The 20885-nt window shown below is 45.1% G+C and overlaps 2 protein-coding genes and 2 non-coding genes across 4 annotated transcripts in view; 3 read left to right on the top strand and 1 right to left on the bottom strand.

Annotated features, from left to right (window-relative positions):
* The window catches only part of TPT1 (tumor protein, translationally-controlled 1), a 4049-nt gene extending 461 nt beyond the window's left edge, over positions 1 to 3588 (top strand). Inside the window, exons 2-6 of the mRNA XM_026072216.1 lie at positions 11 to 84; positions 275 to 465; positions 1196 to 1301; positions 1793 to 1909; positions 3356 to 3588. Coding sequence (XP_025928001.1) covers positions 11 to 84; positions 275 to 465; positions 1196 to 1301; positions 1793 to 1909; positions 3356 to 3358 — 491 coding nt within the window. The 3' untranslated portion in view covers positions 3359 to 3588. The remainder of the gene's footprint in view (positions 1 to 10; positions 85 to 274; positions 466 to 1195; positions 1302 to 1792; positions 1910 to 3355) is intronic.
* Positions 3159 to 3290, top strand: LOC112969193. Its single transcript, XR_003254609.1, has one exon. It is a non-coding gene; the product is annotated as a small nucleolar RNA SNORA31 (small nucleolar RNA).
* A 755-nt stretch (positions 3589 to 4343) lies between the features above and the next one.
* On the top strand, positions 4344 to 4479 carry LOC112969194. Its single transcript, XR_003254610.1, has one exon. It is a non-coding gene; the product is annotated as a small nucleolar RNA SNORA31 (small nucleolar RNA).
* A 9737-nt stretch (positions 4480 to 14216) lies between these two features.
* The window catches only part of GTF2F2 (general transcription factor IIF subunit 2), a 116163-nt gene continuing 109494 nt past the window's right edge, over positions 14217 to 20885 (bottom strand). Inside the window, exon 9 of the mRNA XM_026072218.1 lies at positions 14217 to 15115. Within this exon, the coding sequence (XP_025928003.1) occupies positions 14996 to 15115 (120 nt within the window). The 3' untranslated portion in view covers positions 14217 to 14995. The remainder of the gene's footprint in view (positions 15116 to 20885) is intronic.

Raw genomic sequence — 20885 nt, 5'->3', positions numbered from 1 at the left:
GTCCCCGCAGAGGACGAGATGTTCTCGGACATCTACAAGATCCGGGAGGTGGCGAACGGCCTGTGCCTGGAAGTGGAGGGGAAGGTGAGCGCCCGGCGCGGGGTGGCGGGGAGGGCCGGGGGAGCGGCGTGCCCCGTGCTCGGGGCTGCGGTCAGACCCCTCTCGCTTCGCCGTGGCTCTGGCGTCGTGCCCTGCTGTCAGGTCACAGATGCGTAAGAGCAGTCGTGTGAAGGTTTGTGCAGAGCCTTTAAGTTTTTTGATGTCTCTAATCTAGATGGTCACCAGGACAGAGGGTCAAATTGATGACTCTCTAATTGGTGGCAATGCCTCTGCTGAAGGTCCTGAGGGAGATGGAACAGAAGCCACGGTCATAACTGGTGTTGATATAGTAATAAACCACCACCTGCAGGAAACCAGCTTTACAAAAGAATCGTACAAGAAGTACATCAAGGACTACATGAAAGCGTAAGTGCCAGTAGGTTGGGTTTTTTCTTCCTTTAAACCAGGTTGCAAAATCTTTAGCTTGTCAAGATTTTAAAAACATCTACTAGGAATAAAGTTCACCAATGCTGTTAGTTCTGAGGCAAGTGCCAAACTGGCTGTGAACTTCAGGAATGTCTTAATACTTGGCAAAACTGGAGCAGTAAAGAATTGATACTGGGATATCTAAGTTTATCTTGGCTGAATTACAGTACAGGACTTAGTCATGTGCTTCGGCTGTTATTTGTAACCTGGCTGTTGTCTTTCTGATTCCTTGATGCCAAACCCTTGGAGTGGCAACAAAAGTTTCCAGAAACTTGCCTAATTTGATGCTAGGTTAATGTGTATGAATGGATCTTTTGGCTAATTCAAAGTACAATTTCTAGTGCTCACCTTTCATTTAGAGTGAGGTGAAGATACCTTCTCTGTGACCCTGATGATGACCTCTTGCTGCTGCGGAAATGGCTTGCTAACATCTATCTAGCACTAATCTAAACGTAAAATGAGCCTAATGCAAGTGGCAGAGACTGATCTGCTAATTCTCTAGCAAGGCAAAGTTAAAAATTTGGTGGCTCTTAGAGGAACGAGGGAAGCATAGCCACACTGAACAATTTCTCTGCTAGTGACTTCATTTCTGGTATGAAGCGATGCTGCACAGTGAAGTTAACAGGCTAGAAGATGTTTTCAAAGAAAAATTTGTTTTTTCTTTTCCTAGAATCAAAGCCAGACTTGAGGAACATAAGCCAGAGAGAGTAAAGCCTTTCATGACAGGGGCTGCAGAACAAATCAAACACATCCTTGCTAACTTCAAAAACTACCAGGTAAAGAAACTTAATGTTCACTTACAGCAGTATTGCAGTGATATGAGTTGAAATTGGATTAGTTGCTGAGCTAGCTTGTTGACTTTTGAGGGCTCCTGTCATAAGGACATGTAATGTACTCTTAGAGTATCAGAGCCCTGAGAGATAGGGAGGAGAAATACTGAATGGCTTAGACGTATTTGAATCTGCAGTTAGCTTTCAACACTGCTTCCGTTTGTAGTTATCAGCGTTTAGGAAATGTGGAGTTATAAAGACTTGACAAGCAGGTCGCTTAGGCCCCTGCTCTGTCTTAATCTGCTGTTTACAGTAATTGTGGTAATGTTATTTGGTGCTGAAATGGACTTGAGGCTACAAATTGCAGAAGGCAAAATCCCTGCAGCTGGTCAGGGAGACTCCTACGCTGAACTTGGAGGTGTAGTAGCTTCTGTGTATGATGGGTACTGTCTCCTGAAATAGCTCCTTGAATATCTCAGTAACATGTTTCTTTGAAGTTCTTTGTAGGTGAGAACATGAATCCAGATGGTATGGTGGCTCTTCTGGATTTCCGTGAGGATGGCGTGACCCCATATATGATTTTCTTTAAGGATGGCTTAGAAATAGAGAAATGTGTAAGTACTGACCTAAATCAAATAAATGTGCTTAACTGCGTGGCTAGCTTTTTCAACTCATCACTTGTTCTGCTATGTTCCTGTTAAAATTTAAAAGTAGTTACCAGTTTAAAAACTTAGTTTATGCAAGTACAGCCTAATTGCTGCTGTATATTATGCTAAGTGGCTGAAACTTCCCTTCTGTACTACAGAATCATATTAAAGGGGGACATATTTTCACTGCRGTGGTTCACAGTGACTTAATAGCTAAGGAATGCAGGAAGAGCTGCCTTGGTGAGATGTGTGTAATTGGTAATGGTTTTAAGCTGTTAGTTTAAGGACAATGTCCTCTGAAATGGAGTACTTCTACTTTGGATTCCTCTTGTGTAGGTTAATTATGGAGCACCTTAAATGATGGTGTTCCATCCTCTTTCACTTAATCTGATGGCCTTATTTTGTTATGCAACAACTGTCTGTTTAAATATTGCCCTGAATTTGAGAACATGGTGATACTTGACTGAGTACTTAACCTTATTCTATCTGGAAGCTCCAACTGTCTGAGCTCAGGCAGCTCTTGTGGTCTGCTTTCTCTTAATTATTCTGGATTTGAATGTGGTTGTAATGAAACAGTATTCAGATCTTGAATACTCTTTCGTATTTTGCCTTATTTTGAGAGCTGCATGATTCATTGGTGATCCCACACTGCTAGCCAATCTCGCCTTGCCCAGTTATTGCAGACTTATGAAGCCTGTTTATAGCCGGCTAAACTTATCTGTAAAGCCTCTTATAAGCTTTTTGGTATGCAAGTCATCTAAAGATGAACCAACTTCTACTTTGACACAATAAGCCAGTAGAGGAACAATTTTACTGGCAGAAATAGACATACCAGCTCCTGCAGCCTGACTTAAGTGTGATGTCTGTCATGGTCCCTAGAACAGACAGTAACCTGGAAGCACTTCCTCTGAGCAGAGGCTTGTGTGCATCTCATACTTGGGCAGACCTTTTGGATATGTAAGATAACTGCATTTACTTTTGGATGGGTTAAAAGATTAGCAGCAGGCCATTCCAGTGGAAAAAACTGCTACAGCTTCTTAATACCTCTCAGAAGAGGCAGCACATATGTCATAAGCTTTAATACCTGTTTAGGACATGCTCTTATTCAAGAGGAAATCTGAAACTTGCTGTGTCAAGCAAGAAGGATGTGAATGAGCATTCTGTCTGGCTTGATCAAAGGCTGATGTTAGTTGTTCTGCATGGTCATAAAAGTGCTCAGCATCCTCTGATAGACCATGAGCAATTTTCCTGTTGCTCTCTGGTTTGCACTGAGATGCAAAAATAACTTCCTTGCACTTTCTGCCTGCCTGACTGTGTGGCAGCTCAGATTGAATTAGGGAACATGCAAATAAGTTACAGAAGCTTACCATGATTGTTGTGACCTCCAACTAACAATTGCTACTCTTGTTACAGTAACGAATCAAACAGTATGATTTTTGGATCACCTGTCTTCATAGCTGGCTGCTGTTTCTTCTTCATCAGCACAACACCAGGACTCAGCAATGTCTAACAACTGGACTGATGTCATCTTGAGCTTTATTCACTTATTTTGACCCTGATTTGGAGTGGAGGCATTGTTTTAAAAAGAAAACAAAACCAAACATCTGTCATGTAGGCTGTCTAAAATAAAACTCATTTAAACCCATTCTAGGTGATGCCTCTTGGTCTAGTGTGTTTCTTAAGGTGACTTTACAGGACAGGTTGCAGCAAGATCTTTGTCCAAGGATCTGATACTGTTAATAGTATAGCCTGGTCCTAGGTCACTACAACTTGACTGTCTTCAGATAGACTTCACGCAGTTTCTGCTTGTGGCATTGGAGTGCAAGAGCAGGCTGAGGTGAATAAGGCAAAGCTCCAAGAAATGTCGTCATAATGAAGTGGACCTTCTTCATCTCTCACGATTGTACAGAGACTTCTCTCTCTGGAAGAGATACCAAAATTAATAAAAAAAACAAAATGGAATATGCACTATTCAAGCTGAGTGCTGGCTGAGCTTCTTTATCAGACAAGGATATTTGAGTCTGTCCTCAGTTATAGTATGACTTCATCAATCATCCTACCTTAATCTTGGAGCAAGAGTCCAACACCAGCACTCTGCCTCTGAGCACAGGTAGTGGGAACATGGTGGGGGGAATTACTAGGTTTTCCCCCACTTACACCACTTAGCCTGGCTGTGGTACTAGTTCCTTTTGTATTTGGCAGGTATTCAGGAGTGGATTAAATAGGCCTCATTCAAGTTATGGGATTGAATTTCTTTCCTTGCCTTCTCTTCAGGGAGAGAAATGGCTGAAGAGCATAGAGCTCTCCTGAGATTATTAGTTATATAGAAGGGGTATGTCTGGATTTAAGATTTACCGGAATATTTATAACTTGCTGTTCCTGCTGTGTTCCCCACCGAGCAATGCATCTATTTGACAGACCTGGAGCAAATGTCCATTGCTTTTCTGGTTCTTACAGAGATGCAACAGTAATGGGTTCCTTGCGCTTTCTACCTGTCTGGTCTTGTGGCAGCCTGGATTGAATAAAGGAATACAAATGCTTTTGTATAGCCCAAATTAGGAAAAGGAGGGTTTATGCTGCTGCTGCTGCTGCTTGACAATAAGATTCTGCCTGCCTGCCCAGAGCAAAACTAGGCTTATTTAAGGGGCATTGCCTTAGACTGGAAGTCATGATCTATTATTTCCTACTACAGTGGTAGTGCTATAGGAGATGTAGCTATCTAAAAAGGGAGGGCATGACCCACTCATTAGCTGTTGATATATGAGGCCTCAAGCCTTGAACTTTAGTGGATTTTTAATTTAGCATCTTGTCTGGCTTGTATCAGGCTTTTGCGCTGCTGGAGGGTTGAGGTCGAGGTAGGTTGCTGTAGGGGTAAGATAGACCGGAGGCAGCAGGCTGGGGGGAGTGAGATACTGTCTGTGGAGGTGGGAGCAGAGTGTGCCCAGAACAGTTATCATCTCTGAGGTTACCATCTGTTTAAACACACCCTATTTTAGTTATGTGAGAACTTCATTTACATATRTATTTCCTTTAGCTTTCACAAGAAAGGGTCTTGAGCCAGCTGTACTTCTGGCTGTGATACTATTTTGGTGTAACCTTCTGTGCAATGCGGATGAAAGCTTACCCCATCCGGAAGCAGCTGAAAGGCAGCGAGGAGGCATGTTCAAAGTCCGGATAAATTCACTGTGAGCCAGTTCTTGGTTCTCTTGCAGAGGGTTGGTTTAACCAGGCGGGGTGATGAGGATGTTGTCCTACCCTTCCCATTGCACCTCAGTTAAAAACTGTTAGCTTTAAGGATGGAGAGACTTAAGCACTTGCTTAGTTTGTGAGACTCTTGCTTCTCACCAGAGTAAGTTAGTGGGGGGCAGAGCAGTGTTTGCGTAGCTGTGTGGCCCCTGAGTTAGCTGCGCAGTGCCAAGTGTCCTGCAGCTAATACTGCTGGCTCCCATTTCCAGTGAGTCAAAGTGCTTAAAACTCAGCAGAGCTGGGAAGCGGGACTGAAAGCAGCTTGCCTCCCCCCCACCCGGCTGCTTGTCTGGTTTTACTGGGGCTATGGACCTTAGGCAAGGCTTGAGGCATGAGCCTGGAGCAAATGAGTGTGGCAGCTCTGTACAAATGGAGAGGGGCTGCTTTGACAAGCAGGTGCTTAAGAGCATGATGAAAGCAGCCTTGCTACCAGGTTAAATGGCTTACAGGAACCTGTGTGCCATCTTGTCTATTTGCACTTCAGTCTCACTGGAATATTTAATTGATATATAAACATGCCTAACAAGCAGGTTAAAAGCTCTTGTGAATCTCGTATGCTCTTGTGCATGGCAGGGCATCTGATGAAAGTCTTTTAGCTAGGATAACCTGTTTTGGTTAGAGCCTCTTSTGGGAAAGTGTTTGCCTCTCCAGCAGGCTGTGAGAAGTGGTTTTCCTCTTGGCTGCACCATACTTGCCAAAAATGCAAGGCTGGCTGCAGTCTCTCGGGGAAAAGGGCAAGTTTTGCTGTTCTGTGGTGTCAAGGCTGCAAGTCTCGAGGGAGGACAGGTTAAATGACTCTGACAGCAGTAAGGCAGTGGTCTCACTTAGCTGCTCTGCCCCTTAATGGAAGGCAAGGGAAAATCAGGTTGCCGTTCCTGGAGTTAAATAGAAGAGTCACTACAGGCTTTTAAGTGGGAGAGCTGTTGTCAATAAATGCACTTATAAACTGTCCATGACACTAGCTGAGTTAGCAATCTGTACAGCCAGGTATCCCAGTCCTTCCTCTGGCTCCTCACTCTCCGTTTCTCCAGTGTGGCCCTCTTTTCCGGTCCCTTTTCTTCATATCATGCAGCTGTTTCTGGGGCAAAGAGGCTGAAATGATTTGGTAAGGGGAGAGTTTATACCAGCGTAGCACCGCAGCTTTGGAGTTACTGAACTGATAAAAATCCTCAGTCATAACAAATTACCCTGGTGTTACTTAAATATAGGTCGAACTGAAGGACAGCTTAAAAACACACCCTTGTCTTGTTTTAAAACATGTGCTTGTTGGGCCTGTATCTCGCATTCCTGGGCAGATACTTTCGGTGGCTAGAAGGGCTCTGGTGCTGGGAAAGGATTCAAGTAGCTTTTCTCCTGAGTGTCGAAGAGCGGGTTAAGTGGCCAGTGAAAATCTCCTCTGCTTTCGACGGCTCAGGTTTCCGGCCCCGCGCACTGGCGGGGCTGGAAGGCCGCTCGCGCCCCTCTTGCTTTCGGTCGTGCACCAGCCGMGAGGCAGCTGGCTGCAGGGGAGGGAAGGCGGGTTGGTAAGGGAAAAAAAAAAAGGGAAGGAAAAAAAAGAAGTCCTCCCTTTTTTTGTCTCGTACTTTTCGTGCTTGTGCGTGTGATGCACCAGGGCCGTAGGAAGAAACGGCTTTGGTGGGCGCAGGTCCTGCTTGGCCTCTTTTCGGCCGTTCGGCAACCTTACATCTCCGCTGCCGCCTCGGTGCCTATTTTTCTGAACAGTTTTGCTGCTCCAGCTGTGTCTTCCTCACCATGGCTCAGCCCTCTGCAAATCCACCCTTTTCCGCCCTTTTAAAGCTCTCCTCTCTAGCCGTGGCCATCGGGGCCGAGTGGTTTGGCGGGCTAAAAGCCAAGTGCTAGTGGAAAATCCCGCCTGCTGTAGGCCAGCGGACGGGCTATTAAAACCCTCGTGCGACAGCAGCTGTTTCTTGCTCCTCTGCCAGCCTGCTTGGAGGAGAAGGCGCTCAGGCTCGCAGCTGTTTCTGTAATGGGAGGAACATTTGGCATGCTGGCGAGAAAAGCTGATGGGGCCATAAAAGCCAGATGCCCCCATCAGCCCCTTTAGGTACCCGGCTGTGCGAGCTCGAGTGCAGCGGATTTTTTTTTTTTTCCGTGTGGCTTAGGTCTAGGCCAGGCAGGACTTATCATAAGCCTAGGACATGGTTGTTGCCAGAGAAGGAAAATTAGAATTTTTTTTTTAAAGGGGAGGAAAAATAAAAAAGCCACAACTTGCTCCCCTCCCATTAGTAAGTCCCTGATAGTTGAGTTGCATCAGGCTGGCTCATTGCAGTTCTGGCACTGTTTTTAATGCTAGCTGTCTAGGGAGGTTGCTTTGATTAAATAGCAATAATATCATCTGCATCAAGACTCCTCAGCTTTCTTGCATTGCTATTGATCACTTTTAGGGCAGGTAAGAGGCCCCCCTGCCATTAACCTCCCCGTGCACTTCGGCTCTGCAGCCAGTTCCCCTGGGACGTGTCTGCAATTGTAAACCGGGATGTTTAATCCTCCACCAGGCAGCAAATAAATCTCCACGTCGCCACTAGCCCGCAGCAGGAGAGCGGCAGTTAAACCCTACGTTAATTTAGCTCGGAGATAAATGTCGCAGTAGGAGGGAAAAAAAAAAAAACAGCCAAGCCTTGGACATCTTTGTCATGAAATGGCCCAAAATCCATTGCCGGGAGCAGAAACTTGCTGAATCGCGGTGCCTGCTCTGGCAGGTTCATTTTCCCTTGCTCTCCCGTCGGCAGACTGACAAACCTCCTGCGAAGTCGCTGCTCTTGCTTAGCTGGCTCCCGCGGCGAGAGCTGCGCGGGGGCCGCAGCCGCCTGCTCCCCCACCGGGGAGCTGCAGCTCCAAGGCCACGGCCGGTCGCCCTGGCGGGTGTTGGAGGCCCTGGCCAGGGGATGCTCGTGTATCGCAGGCCAATCGCTTCAGGAAAGACCTCGAGGAGGAAATCTCCAGGGTCGCTGCTGGCCGGTGGYGTTCGGAGGGGTCAGGAGAGCCCCTCCGCCACCTCCCCCCAGCGGCCCTGGCAGCCCTCTCTGTCCGCAGCCACAAATAGCCTCTTCCCAGGGCTATTCCTGGCTGGGACATGGGGTAAGGCTCTCCAGGAATCCACACTTGGGTTTATATGAGCCTCTCTGGAAAAAAAAAAAAAAAAAAAAAAGACCTTAAATTAGACCCGTGAAGCCCAAGGCACAGCGGGCTTCGCAGGTCGGGAACGAGCCCAGCAGCAGGACGCAGTGCTGCTGTCACCAGCTGCCTGGGAAGCAGCGGTAACACCCGAAAGACGTGCCACTGGGGACCAACTCCAAACAGAGCAAGGCTTCGGTGCCTCTCTCTGCTACCTGCTTTCCTCACCTTTGAAGCAAAAGGGGCCTGATTTTAAAACAGCCCTTTTTTTTAAGCATAATTCCTACACAAATGTGGATTTTGTCCAGGTCAGGAATGCATTTCCCAGGACTTAGGCTAAAACTCAAACCAAGCGCGAGGCCTCTGGAATTATTTTATTTCAATAGGGTGGTTCCCTGTCACATGCTGCAAAGGCAGAAAACCATGCAGGATTTACGTTTTTTTTGGTTTAACTGCAAATGATCTCTCCCTCTGGCTCGGGATGGGTTGCAGGACGCCACCCTCGGCGTTTGTCCGCCCCGCAGGAAAGAAAGCCCCACCGAAACGTCAGCCCCGCGCCAGAGGAAGCCCCGCGCGGACCGGGGTGATGCGCTGCCAGAGCGGCCGGAGGCTGGGACGCTCCCATGGGGTGGTGTGGCCAGACACCAGACCGCCCGCAGTTAGGGGTTTGGTGGGGGCCGAACGGGACGAAGAGCAGCATTGTGGGGCGTCAAGAGCCTGTATGTGACTAACCGGTTCGAAGGTTTTCTTTTCCGCGTGGCTGTTCGAGTCGTCCCTTGCTCATCCCACGGTACCGACACCGCTGCCGGCACAGACCCGCGGCGCTCAGCTGGCTCGGCACGGGGTCTCCTCCCAGGACCCTGCGGGTTTTTGGTGCTGCCGTTAGGACCAACGCAACGGCTCACTCGCATGAAGAAATACTCACCTCTCCCCCTGAACAACAGCATCACAGGATCAGCCAGGAGAAATTTTAACAGGCAGCGCACCCAGTCTCAGCTTACTCCTCCCCTCATGGAAATCAAACGCATTTCCAGGCAGGAGCTGCTGAACAAGTYGGCAGATCTCCGCCAGGGCCCCATTTCATCCATGCTAGGTGTTTAAGGACACTACCTGCACTGCAGCTGTTTGGGCTGGCTGGTTCTCCAAAGGCCACCGGTGGAGCCACCTGCCCAGCGCTTGGCTCGCAGGGGCTCCAGCCTTTTCCTGTGCTGCCGCTATGCGCAGTACGGCCCCAGTGCTCGGTCCCGCTCCGTTCATTTTATCCTAGCTCAGAGAGGTGTTGCCTAGCAGCGATTTGGCAGAGGCCCAGCTGGCTTGGAGAAAGGATTCGCTCTTGCTTCTTTTGTCACTTTAAATCAACTCTTTTCCCCTGCCTGCTCCTTCGATGTTGGGTACGGGATTAGCTCATTGCCTTGCAGTTGCTGAAAGCATCGTTAAAGTTGCGAGGGAAGCAGATCGTTATGTTTCCTGAAGCTGACCTGCCCTAGCGAAGCAGAGCTGAGGCTGCCCTGCCCGGTTTTGTGTCCGAACTCCCCACGAGACGGTGGTGATGCACAGGGAGCCCCTTGCTCAAGGCACTGCCGGGTTCTGCGCTGCTCTGCAGCGGGCAAGCACCGCTCACCGCRGCCTCCCTCATGCTCGGGCTTGCCCGCTTCCCTACTCAAATCCCATTCCAAGGAATGTGCTTCGGCTTCAGAGGTCAAACTTTTATAATGGGTTACAGGTGAAAAGGAATGGCAGTTCACTTCCCTTTGTGACTGAAAGCCAGATATCGCAATTTCCCCTTGCTCCTATTTATTTGCCTCCGATTGCAAACACAGCAGCTGCAAAAGCAGAAGCAGCTGCAAGTCCCTATCTGACACGTTCAAAATCAGAAAGCGCCTCTCTCAGCAAGCTGGGCTCATCCAAAGGATGTATTTTGGCTTTTAGGACCAGTATGATCAGTACCAAGCTTGTGCTAGGGTTTGTTGAACTGGGATGGAGAACAGGGTGGCTCCAAGTTCAGCTGAGGGTGCTTAGCTTGCTCATCACATGAGATCTAAGCATGGTTAGYTGAAATGATGTTGAATATCATCTGCATTCATCCTTGTCCAAGTGGGACAAGGATGTTCAATCCTTGTCCAAGTGGGATGGACATCTGCTAATAACAGCATCTTCTCACGAAAGCCAGGCCTGCTCCAGATGTGCTGTTAGGTCATGGGAGTGAGAAACGCAGCAGGTTGCACCCAAGCAAGGGGCAGAGCAAGCCTCCAGGTGAGTCTGGAGAAATGCTCAGCTCCATGAACGCATCAGCGAGCAAAACAGTTTGTTAGGAGTCAATAAATAGTGAGTAACGAAAATGCCATCTCAGCGACAGGCACATGCGAGCGTGGGCGGCCACAACTGACACACGCGAGAGGCATGTTCGGCTGGAGCCAGCTCCAGGCAGCTGGTAAAGACAAGACGTGGCTGACTCAAAGCATGGCAGGGAGCGCCTGCTGGGGCCAACACAGCGCGTGAGCGCGGCTCCCGCTCCAAACGACGACGCTCACCTTTTTGTGTCAAAACCTCGGTGTCAGACGTGCGGTTCTCACAGATGTGGGACTTGCTCCCGGCCTGCTGCTAATAGTCACGTGTTGCTGCCTAGGTGCAAAACAAAAGCAATCACTTTTTTGTTCAAAAAAGACAAGAATTTTCGGGTCAGCCTCTTTCTGCTTGGTACTTTCTGCCCCTTTCCTCACGCTGCGTTTCTCCAGCCTGTCTTGCCGTCAGGCTGCGAGACATCAGGGGTGTTTCCATGTGGCAACGCTGAGGAGGAGACAGCGGAGAAAGGCTGATGTTCAGACCCATGAGTCCACCAGGTCTGTAAGAGAAGAGAAGGGAAGGGAGCGAAGCAGCACTGGGACCACCTTGCAGAGGACATTTAGGCTTTTTCAGGTTCAAATCCACCCAGCCCCTTCCCACTTAGCAGTGCCATCTCCAGGCACTTCTCTTTTCAGCTGCTTGCAGCCCATTGGCATGAGGGATCTCTGCACTGGTGTAGCCAGGCATTTACAACAGCAAAACTATTTTGGTGCAAAATCCTTCATCAGTGGCAAATTCCTGTATTAAAGCTGCCTAAAACAATTAGCCCCATTCCCCTGGGGAGAGACTGCTTGCTGATCTAATGCCAGCATTAAAATGGGATATCACTTTTTGACACCTCCCCACTCCCAGGCTGCGTTGCAGAGTGCGGCTGCTAACATTTCAGGGATGCCTAGTGCACGTTTCTGTGCGTGCAGTCCCCGTGCCTGCAACACCATCCTGAACAGCGGGAATCCCCGGTGCTACCCCACCTTGAATCACACTGCAGCGAAGAGCTCCCCTCGCTCCTCACATCTGCTACTGCACAGATCGCTCGCAGTCACYGTGCATAAAATTTCTGATGACTCAAAGAACTGCTCGATAGGGAGAAGTAACATGAGAGAGCAGATGCACTTTTAATTTTAACRGCATTTACTTCAACTAGCACCTATGGGACCTGCTCGTGGATCAGTGTTTTGACTGCTAATATTAAAGAACATCTGCACTAGCAAAGGGTTGGGCAGCGAGCAGAGACAACAGCACATGGGAAGACCAGCAGGGAATGTCTTCATCACTGCTGTGAGTTCACAGTCTAAATCAATCAAATTGCGGGGGCCGGGGAATCAGAAATGAATGCCTACAAGCCTCCTCATCCTCTCTCTCAGCAGATGGTAATCCTGTTAATAGCCCTTGCAGTAGGTCCCCTTGCAGAACAAGTGGAGCAGAACTAGGGATTTTTGCTGGTTATTATGTGCTGGATCCAAACGAAGTTGCTCCGAACGCTATATATTTATCGCAGTCTAGCCTGAAGTTGGGCCAGTTCCCCGGTACCTTGAGTTATAGCAGAAGGGAGAATTCAGGGCCAAAAGCAGTGCATCCACCCCGCTGCTTCTGTCTCTAGGGCAATGTGTGCTGCAAGACACAGCTGCTCGGCTGCAGGCTGGTGACGAAGTGCCATCAGCACGGCCTGGGTCCCGGCGATACAAGGGAGAGTCTTTCATCACACAGGTCGGCACCTCTGCGGGCTGCTTGTGCTCTGCTCTCAAGCCATGTGGATTTTGTGCCTCTCTTGGGACTAGAATTCCCGTTGCACACTAACAAGCTAGAAAGCCTTCAAAATCATGCTGGAAGCAGGAAAGAAGTGTTTAATGAGCTGTCTGGCTTCCAGACTGTGCACTGGATATCGTCTTCTAGTTCATGCTGGCCTAAAGTTTCATAGTTGTTTTTTGAAATGGAGTTTCCTCATTGTCCTGCTTCTCATTTTATCTTGAAAACCGGCAGTGTTACTTGAAGAGAAGCCTGCAAGTAAAACAAGGTGCCTTGACTTTCCTTAATCTTTTTGTTCCTTGTTGGTTGAAAACTCTACTGCTAGTTTACTTCTAGCACTCTCCATATTTTTAATGATGCCCATAAAAATTAATTTTATGTAAAATAAAAACCAATATGCTCTATACCCTTAATATTTCCTTAATATTAAGGAAAGACTATTTACTCTGTCCAAAGACACTCTGCAGGTCAATGAAACACCTACTTTTACTTAGATATTTATCGCATTTCATGATATTTTGACTAATTATGCCCCTCTCAACTGAAGACAAGTTGCGAAACAGTGAACTCAGATAAAAACAAAAAGTATATCCAAAAAACTTTCCTGCTAGGTTAATCCTGCTAGCTTTAAGCCCACTAAAGGTAATTAATTTTTCCCCTCTAAAATGGTGCTGTTGTTTTTAACCTGTGACCGTGAATCACAGCATTGCTAAAGCAAGAATTGCACAGCGTTCCCCTGCACAGTTTTATCTGGCCACCTGAGGAGCAACACAAACGAGAACCCAAACCGGAATTTCTAGGCATCTTAGCTGCTCAAACATGGCACCAACGCAGCAGCGGAGCCCACCTCACTAAAAGGAAGAGTCTCAGCCTACGATGCTCGAGACACAAGTCTCTGGAGGGCTTGAACAGCACGGGAAAGACAGCAACGCGTGCAGGCTCTGGCGGGGGAGCACATAATGTACCGCAGCTAAAAAAGGACGCCGACTTCCTGGGTTCCTTTCAGCATCCTCAAATATCTCCCACAGCAGTTACTGGATACTGCTAGCGGAATCTGAGGAGACAGGAGTAAATGGCAATATTTATGAAAGCACATGCAAACCCATGGCACATGGTCTGCTTTCTGAAAAGACTCCGTAGTCCATCTACTACAGATTTGACAGCTCAGGTCTTAGAAAGTTGGGAACCAGCTGGAAGCACGTGGGTACACAGATACTTACCCGAGCAATTCCAAATAACCGAGCTGAGCAAAGTGAAAATGTGTGACTTATGCACAAAGGGGTCAGAGCTGTTTTACCAACCTTCTAAGGCATTCAGTTCCCCTCCTATGCTTTTATTGCTTCAAAGTGTACCCAAAATTGAATGTTTGCTTTGAAAATACACCAATTATTTTATTACTGTGTGCATAAGTGATGCACACGTCTGAGACACATGAGAGAATGTGACAGTCATGCTATAAAATCTCATTTTCTATTTTGCTTACCGGTTTACTGGAGTGATGGGTCTTTCCTCACTCTGTTTTCCTTGCTCATTTTTTAGCCAAAACTTTAGGAAATATAATGAAGCCATCTTGTTCCATCTCCTCCCCCCCTCCTCCCCCAAAGGATGATGAATACATAACCCTTGTAAAGCGCATTTCAAAAACGGGGAAAAAGAGACATGGATACATTAAGCAATCTTCTGCAAAACACATGGAAACCCAATGGCAAAGCCARGGATAAAAACAAAGTTTTAAAAAGAGTTTCATACCTACACTATCTAAATCATAACATATTTTCAGTCAATAACATAGATCATTACTTGGTACAAATTAAAATACCGCTTTTATTGATATGCTTAAACATAAAACATCAGTAACATTTTAAAAAACAGACAAAAGATAAATCTGTTCCTTGATGTACCTAATAGGCAGACAATTCATTTTTTTCCTCAGTAATCACGTGGAAGAGAGTGTATTCTTCACTGACCTATGTGTCAAACAGCCTTTGCTTTTGGGTTTCTTTTTTTTTTTTTTGTGTTCATTTGTTCCCATGAAGTCTGAGGACTGCAATGAGCACCATGGCTGCGGCTATTTTTCCTAAAGCCTGACCTGCAAAGGAGCATAATGTCCGTGACTCCCAAGCAATGTACACAGGACTGTGCATCTTTGCAGCCTTCCAGCCTGACCCCTTAAAGGTCACAGCAGGAGCGAGTGTATAAACTTGGTACTACTGGAATGCAAACCCACAAAGTTATGGCTTCCTCTAGGACATGTTTTCCTTCAGAGTCATCAAGGCTTAGAAAAACCACAAAGCTATTAATAAAAAAGTAAAATCAGAACTCAAAAGATCTCTAATAAAGATAAACTAATAGCTGTTTATTCTATAAATATTTTTTGTCCAAAGACAAACACTTATAGAAACTTACAAGAAATATTCCTTTGAAAAAAATGAAGCTAAGGAAAATTACAAAGTATCAGTTGTTTTAATTTAAATTTAATCTTGTAGAATTGAGCTGCGCTCAGTCCTGTCTGTAAACCCACAACGGTTTCCTCAGTGCAATCACTCTAATCTGTAGTTCTCTTTTGCTTCATAAACAGTTTTGTTAATCGCTCTTATCTTCTCCTTGATAATGTCTGTATTCTGGCTTCAGCTCCCATGTGTTTTTGTGGGTCCCCTTAACGTTGTAGATGCCTATTTCTCTTAAAATTTCTTTCAAGTATATCTGAAAGGAAACAAAATTTCAAATTATAAAGACAGGCGATTACCATAGATCTTACTTATAACCTGATGCCACAAGATCTGCCAAATCACATTTACTTTGCTAATAAAAACAGCAATGAAATAACCTGACAGACAGCAATAACACGTTTCTTTATACGGTTGAACTGCACTAACTTCTGACACGCTACATCATTAGTTGTGTGATAATTACTCTCTGCTTACATTTTAAATGAACACATGACAGATTTTAAATCCCCAGACGACGATACAGATTAAAGGAGAACTGGTTTAACAGTCGAGCTGTGGGCTAAGAGGGGAACGCCCAAGTCCCGGACCCAAGAGCCTGTGCGCTAGCCACAGGCACAGTCCTGCCGGGGCACCAAGAGACACGTCCTGGAGCAAGAGATGCTCCAAGGGTCACCAAAAAATAGCCCCTAACTCCTCTGCGAGGGTGATTCGGGGCAGGGCATTACAGACCTGCAGCAGCAACACCTACTGGTAAGTTAGCAAGCGATATTCTACAGCACTGCCCTAAAATTGGGGCTCTTGAAAAATCAAAAGGCTGAGATACGCCCAACAAACCCAAAGTGTTAGACACACAGTTGGTCTAAAAATCCGTGTACTGTTTTGTTTCTTAGCAAACTACAAAGGAGTGGGGGTGCTGATATGTTTGCTGTTCACTCCTGCGATAGACACTTAACTATGCAGATGGCAATTATATGTGCGCAGAGTTGCTGGAGGTGGTTGTAAGCTGTCTCAGCCACCACAGCCCCCCGGACAGGCTGCTGGCTCACACTGCATGGGCGGATATGCAGTTAAAACCAACACTATCCCTTCTAAGCCACAGATTATAAAATCTTATTTTTAAGGTCCTTAAAATGATCTTGGCTTTTCTCATCTCAGATTGTATTTTGCCTGCACGCATCTTCATTTGTAATGGTTTCCAGTGACCTTCAGTGCGAAATTCATATAGCCAGTTTTAACATTGTCACTTTATGTTTTTGTAAAACCTCAGGGTTATCTCAAAGACCTTCTTCGGCCTGCTGGAATTTCATCACTTGAGCTAACACCTCTCGGCTTTTCAGTAGAGGGGCCAGCTGACTTTGGACTTTCTGCGCTCTGAAATTCACTGTCTTATTCTGATCCCAGCCTGTTGGTTTTCAGGCTGATTTGCAATGCTTTAAGCTTTTTATTATTGCCTTGTTTTTAAAGGAATGGTGAGTAGGTGCCAGAGAATTTTCTAATATATTCATATATTAAGGCCAGTAAAGAGAAAAAAGAAAAAAAAAAGGCATGATAACCAGTAGTATAACCTTTGACACAAGACAGCCCACAAATATCACTCTTTATAATAAACACCAGTAATTTGTTTTTTTTTTTTAAAGAATCATTTTCCTGTTTGTTTGTTTAAATATTAATCAGTATGGTCTTCAGTGGATTGCCATGGCAACCACACACCACAGTTTGAGAATCTCCACATTAAATTTATAATTGCTTTAGTTTGGACAATTTAATCCTTTTTGGACTGGAATTACTGGAACCTTTGTATTTTCTATATCTACAATTACACTAAATGATATTATCAACTTAGCCCAACTCATAAAAAAGCAGTTATTTGTTGATGACATAGCATAATAAAAGGGCTGATTGCCCAACCTCTTCTTTACACTCTTCTCACTCTTCACCAAATAAAAAAGTTGGGAAATAAATAAAATTATACTAGAGTATGTTTTCAGTCAGTAAAAAAAAACTCATTTAAAGAAACTGATAGCTACTCTAGTTACCCTAGTCTTGATATACCATTTAGACTGGTGTAGTAAAACAACTCTTAAAAATCTACCCCACGTCAGTGTGAGCTATTTAAAAGATCACTTCATCTTTCGAGTAAGAAAAATCAGTACAGCAGACTGCATATTCAGACTGGTTTTTTTTGTCTCTTCTCTCAATTCTTCAATTAAAGTGGCCGTGCACTGGAGCAGAGCACGAGAAGCAGGCTGTTCATTTTGCACCGCAGGGATGACTCTTCATGCCTTCGACAGGAACCCCAGCAGGTGGCAGCAAGAGATCAGTCTAGATCTTCTAATACACCTTACTGAATCTGATCTAATGTAGAGCTGCTGTCATGTTTGACATCAGACAGGCTAGTCAGAGAGCCAAGACAAATGTACTCACTGAAACAGCAATTGGTGTGCAAACATCTTTGTACAGCGATAAGGCTATTGCACAGCACGCTTGTAAAGAGGTGAGCAAGGCAGGCAGAAAAGCTGTGTATGCATATGAGTATGTGCATATACTTGTACACGCACGGCTTTGTTTGCMACCCTTGTGCATGCATGCAAGACAGCTTTCCACAGTGCCACTGACAGACACTTCAAAATATGTCAGAGTGCATGAAGAAACATATTCAGATTCAAGGTTAAATTCTGCTCTTGACCACAAGCACAGATTCATGAGAATTCAAAAAAGAAAAAAAACAAAACCCAAACCCAAAATACCAAAAGCAGCTGAGTCCCATTAAGCACATCCACATGCAGCCACCGGGCTGGGTGGCTTAATCGGCATCCTGGGAGCAGGTCACAAAGTGCGACGATACGAAGGATCCAGGCTGAGCATAACCCTTGGGGCTGCCGCGGTGCGCAGCTCCCAGCAGCACTGCTGCTACGTGGTGGCAGTACCGGTGGGTGGCATTTTCCACTAGGCAGTTCCCACCTCTAGCTGCTTGCTCAGGCCTCCAAGACACCCACGCTGGTAAAAGGGAGCTACTTTTAACTGAACCCAGTTCTCAGGCCCTGTTGTTGGACAGCCCGGACTTCCAAGAGTGCAAATTCAACAGAATAACAAAACTGAACAAAACCGCCCCAAACCGAAGAGCGACGTAGTGTCTCTGCCCCCAGCAAGGGCAGGTGAAGGTGGCCGCAGGACTGCAAGCTGAAGCACCTGCGGACGGGGAACATACTTGCGTTTGCCATCCCTGCTCCAGGGAGGGAACGAGGCACCGTCGTGCTCCACTGGAGCAACTGCCCTGTCACATTAGACTATACTTTTACACACGGACATGCAAACGAGTGGAGCTACTAGTCCAGTTTACAACAGGAACACCTATAAACCTTAATACTACAAGCAAGGGTGTTTTTTTTCATTTTTTTGTCTGTAATGTCACCATAAGTGATCAGAGGCCAAGACTTTGGGGTAAGATTTTGGGGAGAATTTTTGAAGGACATGCTTGAGGGTGTTAAGCTTAACAATACACTTAGAGTCCACTTTAAAGACTGATATTGAGACGATTACAAAGATATGTCAGTTAATTCACTGCAGCGTTGCAAGAAACAGAATATATATATTTTATATATATGTATATATACATGCTAGGACAAAGAAAGATGTGTGGGCAACAGATAATGTTTTGAAGAGCATCTTAAAGTATACTGCTCAGTCTGATACTATATCATCTTTCTATCAACAGAAACTGCTCATTTCCACTTTCTTCACAGATGCCAAATACTGCATTTTGGACTCTGGTGAATGCTAAACGGGGATCCACAATCTCATCTGGGAAAGGGATTCTGTAATGTTTATAAACATATAATTGTAACACAGAAATTAATCTGTGGATAATCTGTTGGTATATTTAAGACACCCTCTGCTCTCTTACACCTTTCCTTATTTTTTTATATAAAAAGTGAAATGTTGTTATAGAATTAGGGGATAAAAAATTCTTGAAAAGCTGCAACAGAAGTTATCTTCCAAGTCCTGAGATCCATTTTGAAACTCTGGGGGAGGGAATCCCAACAGTACCACATTTAGGATAACCCACTAGCTAAAGCTTAAATATAAGGAAAAACTGCAGACAGTCCACACTATTTTGAAAAGATATAGTTCAAATTAGACCACTGGTTCCATTCTTCATAAATATTTGATTGCTCACATAAAAAGCGTATTCTGTTCTGAGTCCAAATCTAGAATTTCTGCAATGATTTCTATGCAGCACTCAGCATTTACCTCTGGGTAGGTGACAACAGGTTTGCCTACTACCACAATTGGTTATTTTTTGTTAAAAGCATACAAAACCCAGTTTCCCTTAATATGGCAGTTGCTTGTACTCAGAACAGACTTACTTTGCGATTCCAGGATCTCAAAAGAAAGATGTCAGTACCCTCCTGTGTAACCTTTAATATATTCTGTAGCAAGGATTCCATTTACTATTTACATTTACCATTATGCAAGAGAAATGCCTTCATTTATCTGTTACTTCACTAACCAAGATTTTGATTCCTTTAGAAAGTGCATTTTAAATATTATTAGCCAGTGGTGTAAGCATCTAGAACTTCATTATAATGGGAGCTGAAGAGACAGCAGCAGTAAAATTTTTTTTCTCAATTCTGAAAATAACCTCAACACTTAGAAATTCAGAGGAGAAATTACATACCCAGAAAATCTTAGACACTATGACAGAAAATAAAGCAGTGAACACTTCAGCAGAGATTAATTAACAGCCAACCCTTTACAGCATTGGGAAAACATGCCTATTCAACCTGTTGGCATTTTAATTTTTTTTTATGAGGTATAGCAGCTCTGTGAACAATAATGTCACAGGGGGCATTAGGAACAGATACTTTATTTTCAGAAAAGAAAAAAGTTCCACACCAGAGGTTAAAGTCTGCAGCATCAGGAAAACTGGCTACACTGCAGGAAACTACAGCTAATATTTTTTAAATGGAAATGAATTCCATTAGCAGCTCCCTGGAGAAGTTTTTAAAGGGAACCCAGTTGGGAAATTATGGTAGGTTTAGATGAGTGGTAGATGATGTACTGAAAGATAATTTTAAATTTACCACCATATTGGCTGTCAAGTGAACAAAGAAAGACGTCAGGAAGAGGATTTAGTTCATTTATCTTCTCCGAATATCTGGTTATGAGGAAACTAGAAGGGCATAAACACCTATGGCAAAAATCCATCTGTGAATTAGCAAGGAGTCAGTACTTTCACGCACAGTTCGAGACTGAGACTGCACAGTCCACTCAGGGGGAAAGGATTTAACAGTCTGATAAATCTCAGGAGCCCTCAGATAAATAAGAGCATATGGGCTGTCATCTAGACACTGCCTAAGCAGACGGTGAGGGACCAGTGTAAGGACCAGCGCAGCCACAGAGCCCTTCTAGCTGCTGACTGTGAAACTTCGGGATTTTTAGCCATGGCTAGAGAGACTCAAATGAGAAACAGAGATGCAAAGATATTGCCCAAATAAAACCTGATGTTGGGTCAAATTGGTATACAATTTCTTTTTATTGTGTCTGAATTACTATAGTGGCTGAAAATAATGGTTAGGTTTGCTAAGATGAAAGTACATAAAATAGATCCACTATGCTATGGGCAAAGTACAGTTATTCAGGAGCATATCATGAAAACAGCAGCGAGTATATAGATTTGGTATAGACATTTATCATAAATGTAATAAAAGTATTCATGCGAGGCATTTTGTAAACACAGAAGACAAAATTACCCTATACCGTCCAATCCTTAAGGCAGTGACTAAGACAAAAAATTTGATTCATTTTGTCCAACTTTTGGTGCTAAAGAAGAAACTTGTGTCAGAAGCACAGTTTTTCCAGGCTCCTTTGAGTCAATACAGAAAGACAGGTATATCCAAGAGGCAAATCACAACACAGGAGGAGAAGATCTTTTTTTCCCTCTGATGGCTAAAGTGGGAGTTGAGGGTGATAATATTTCTAGCTGGGGGCCCTCAGTTATGTTAGATGGGATATATCTGCAC

This window comes from Apteryx rowi, unplaced genomic scaffold (genome assembly GCF_003343035.1).
Source record: "Apteryx rowi isolate R43461 unplaced genomic scaffold, aptRow1 scaffold_339, whole genome shotgun sequence".
NCBI classification, from domain to species: Eukaryota; Metazoa; Chordata; class Aves; order Apterygiformes; family Apterygidae; genus Apteryx; species Apteryx rowi.
Note: the sequence above shows the minus strand (reverse complement) of the source record. Positions and strands in the feature narration are given on the sequence as shown.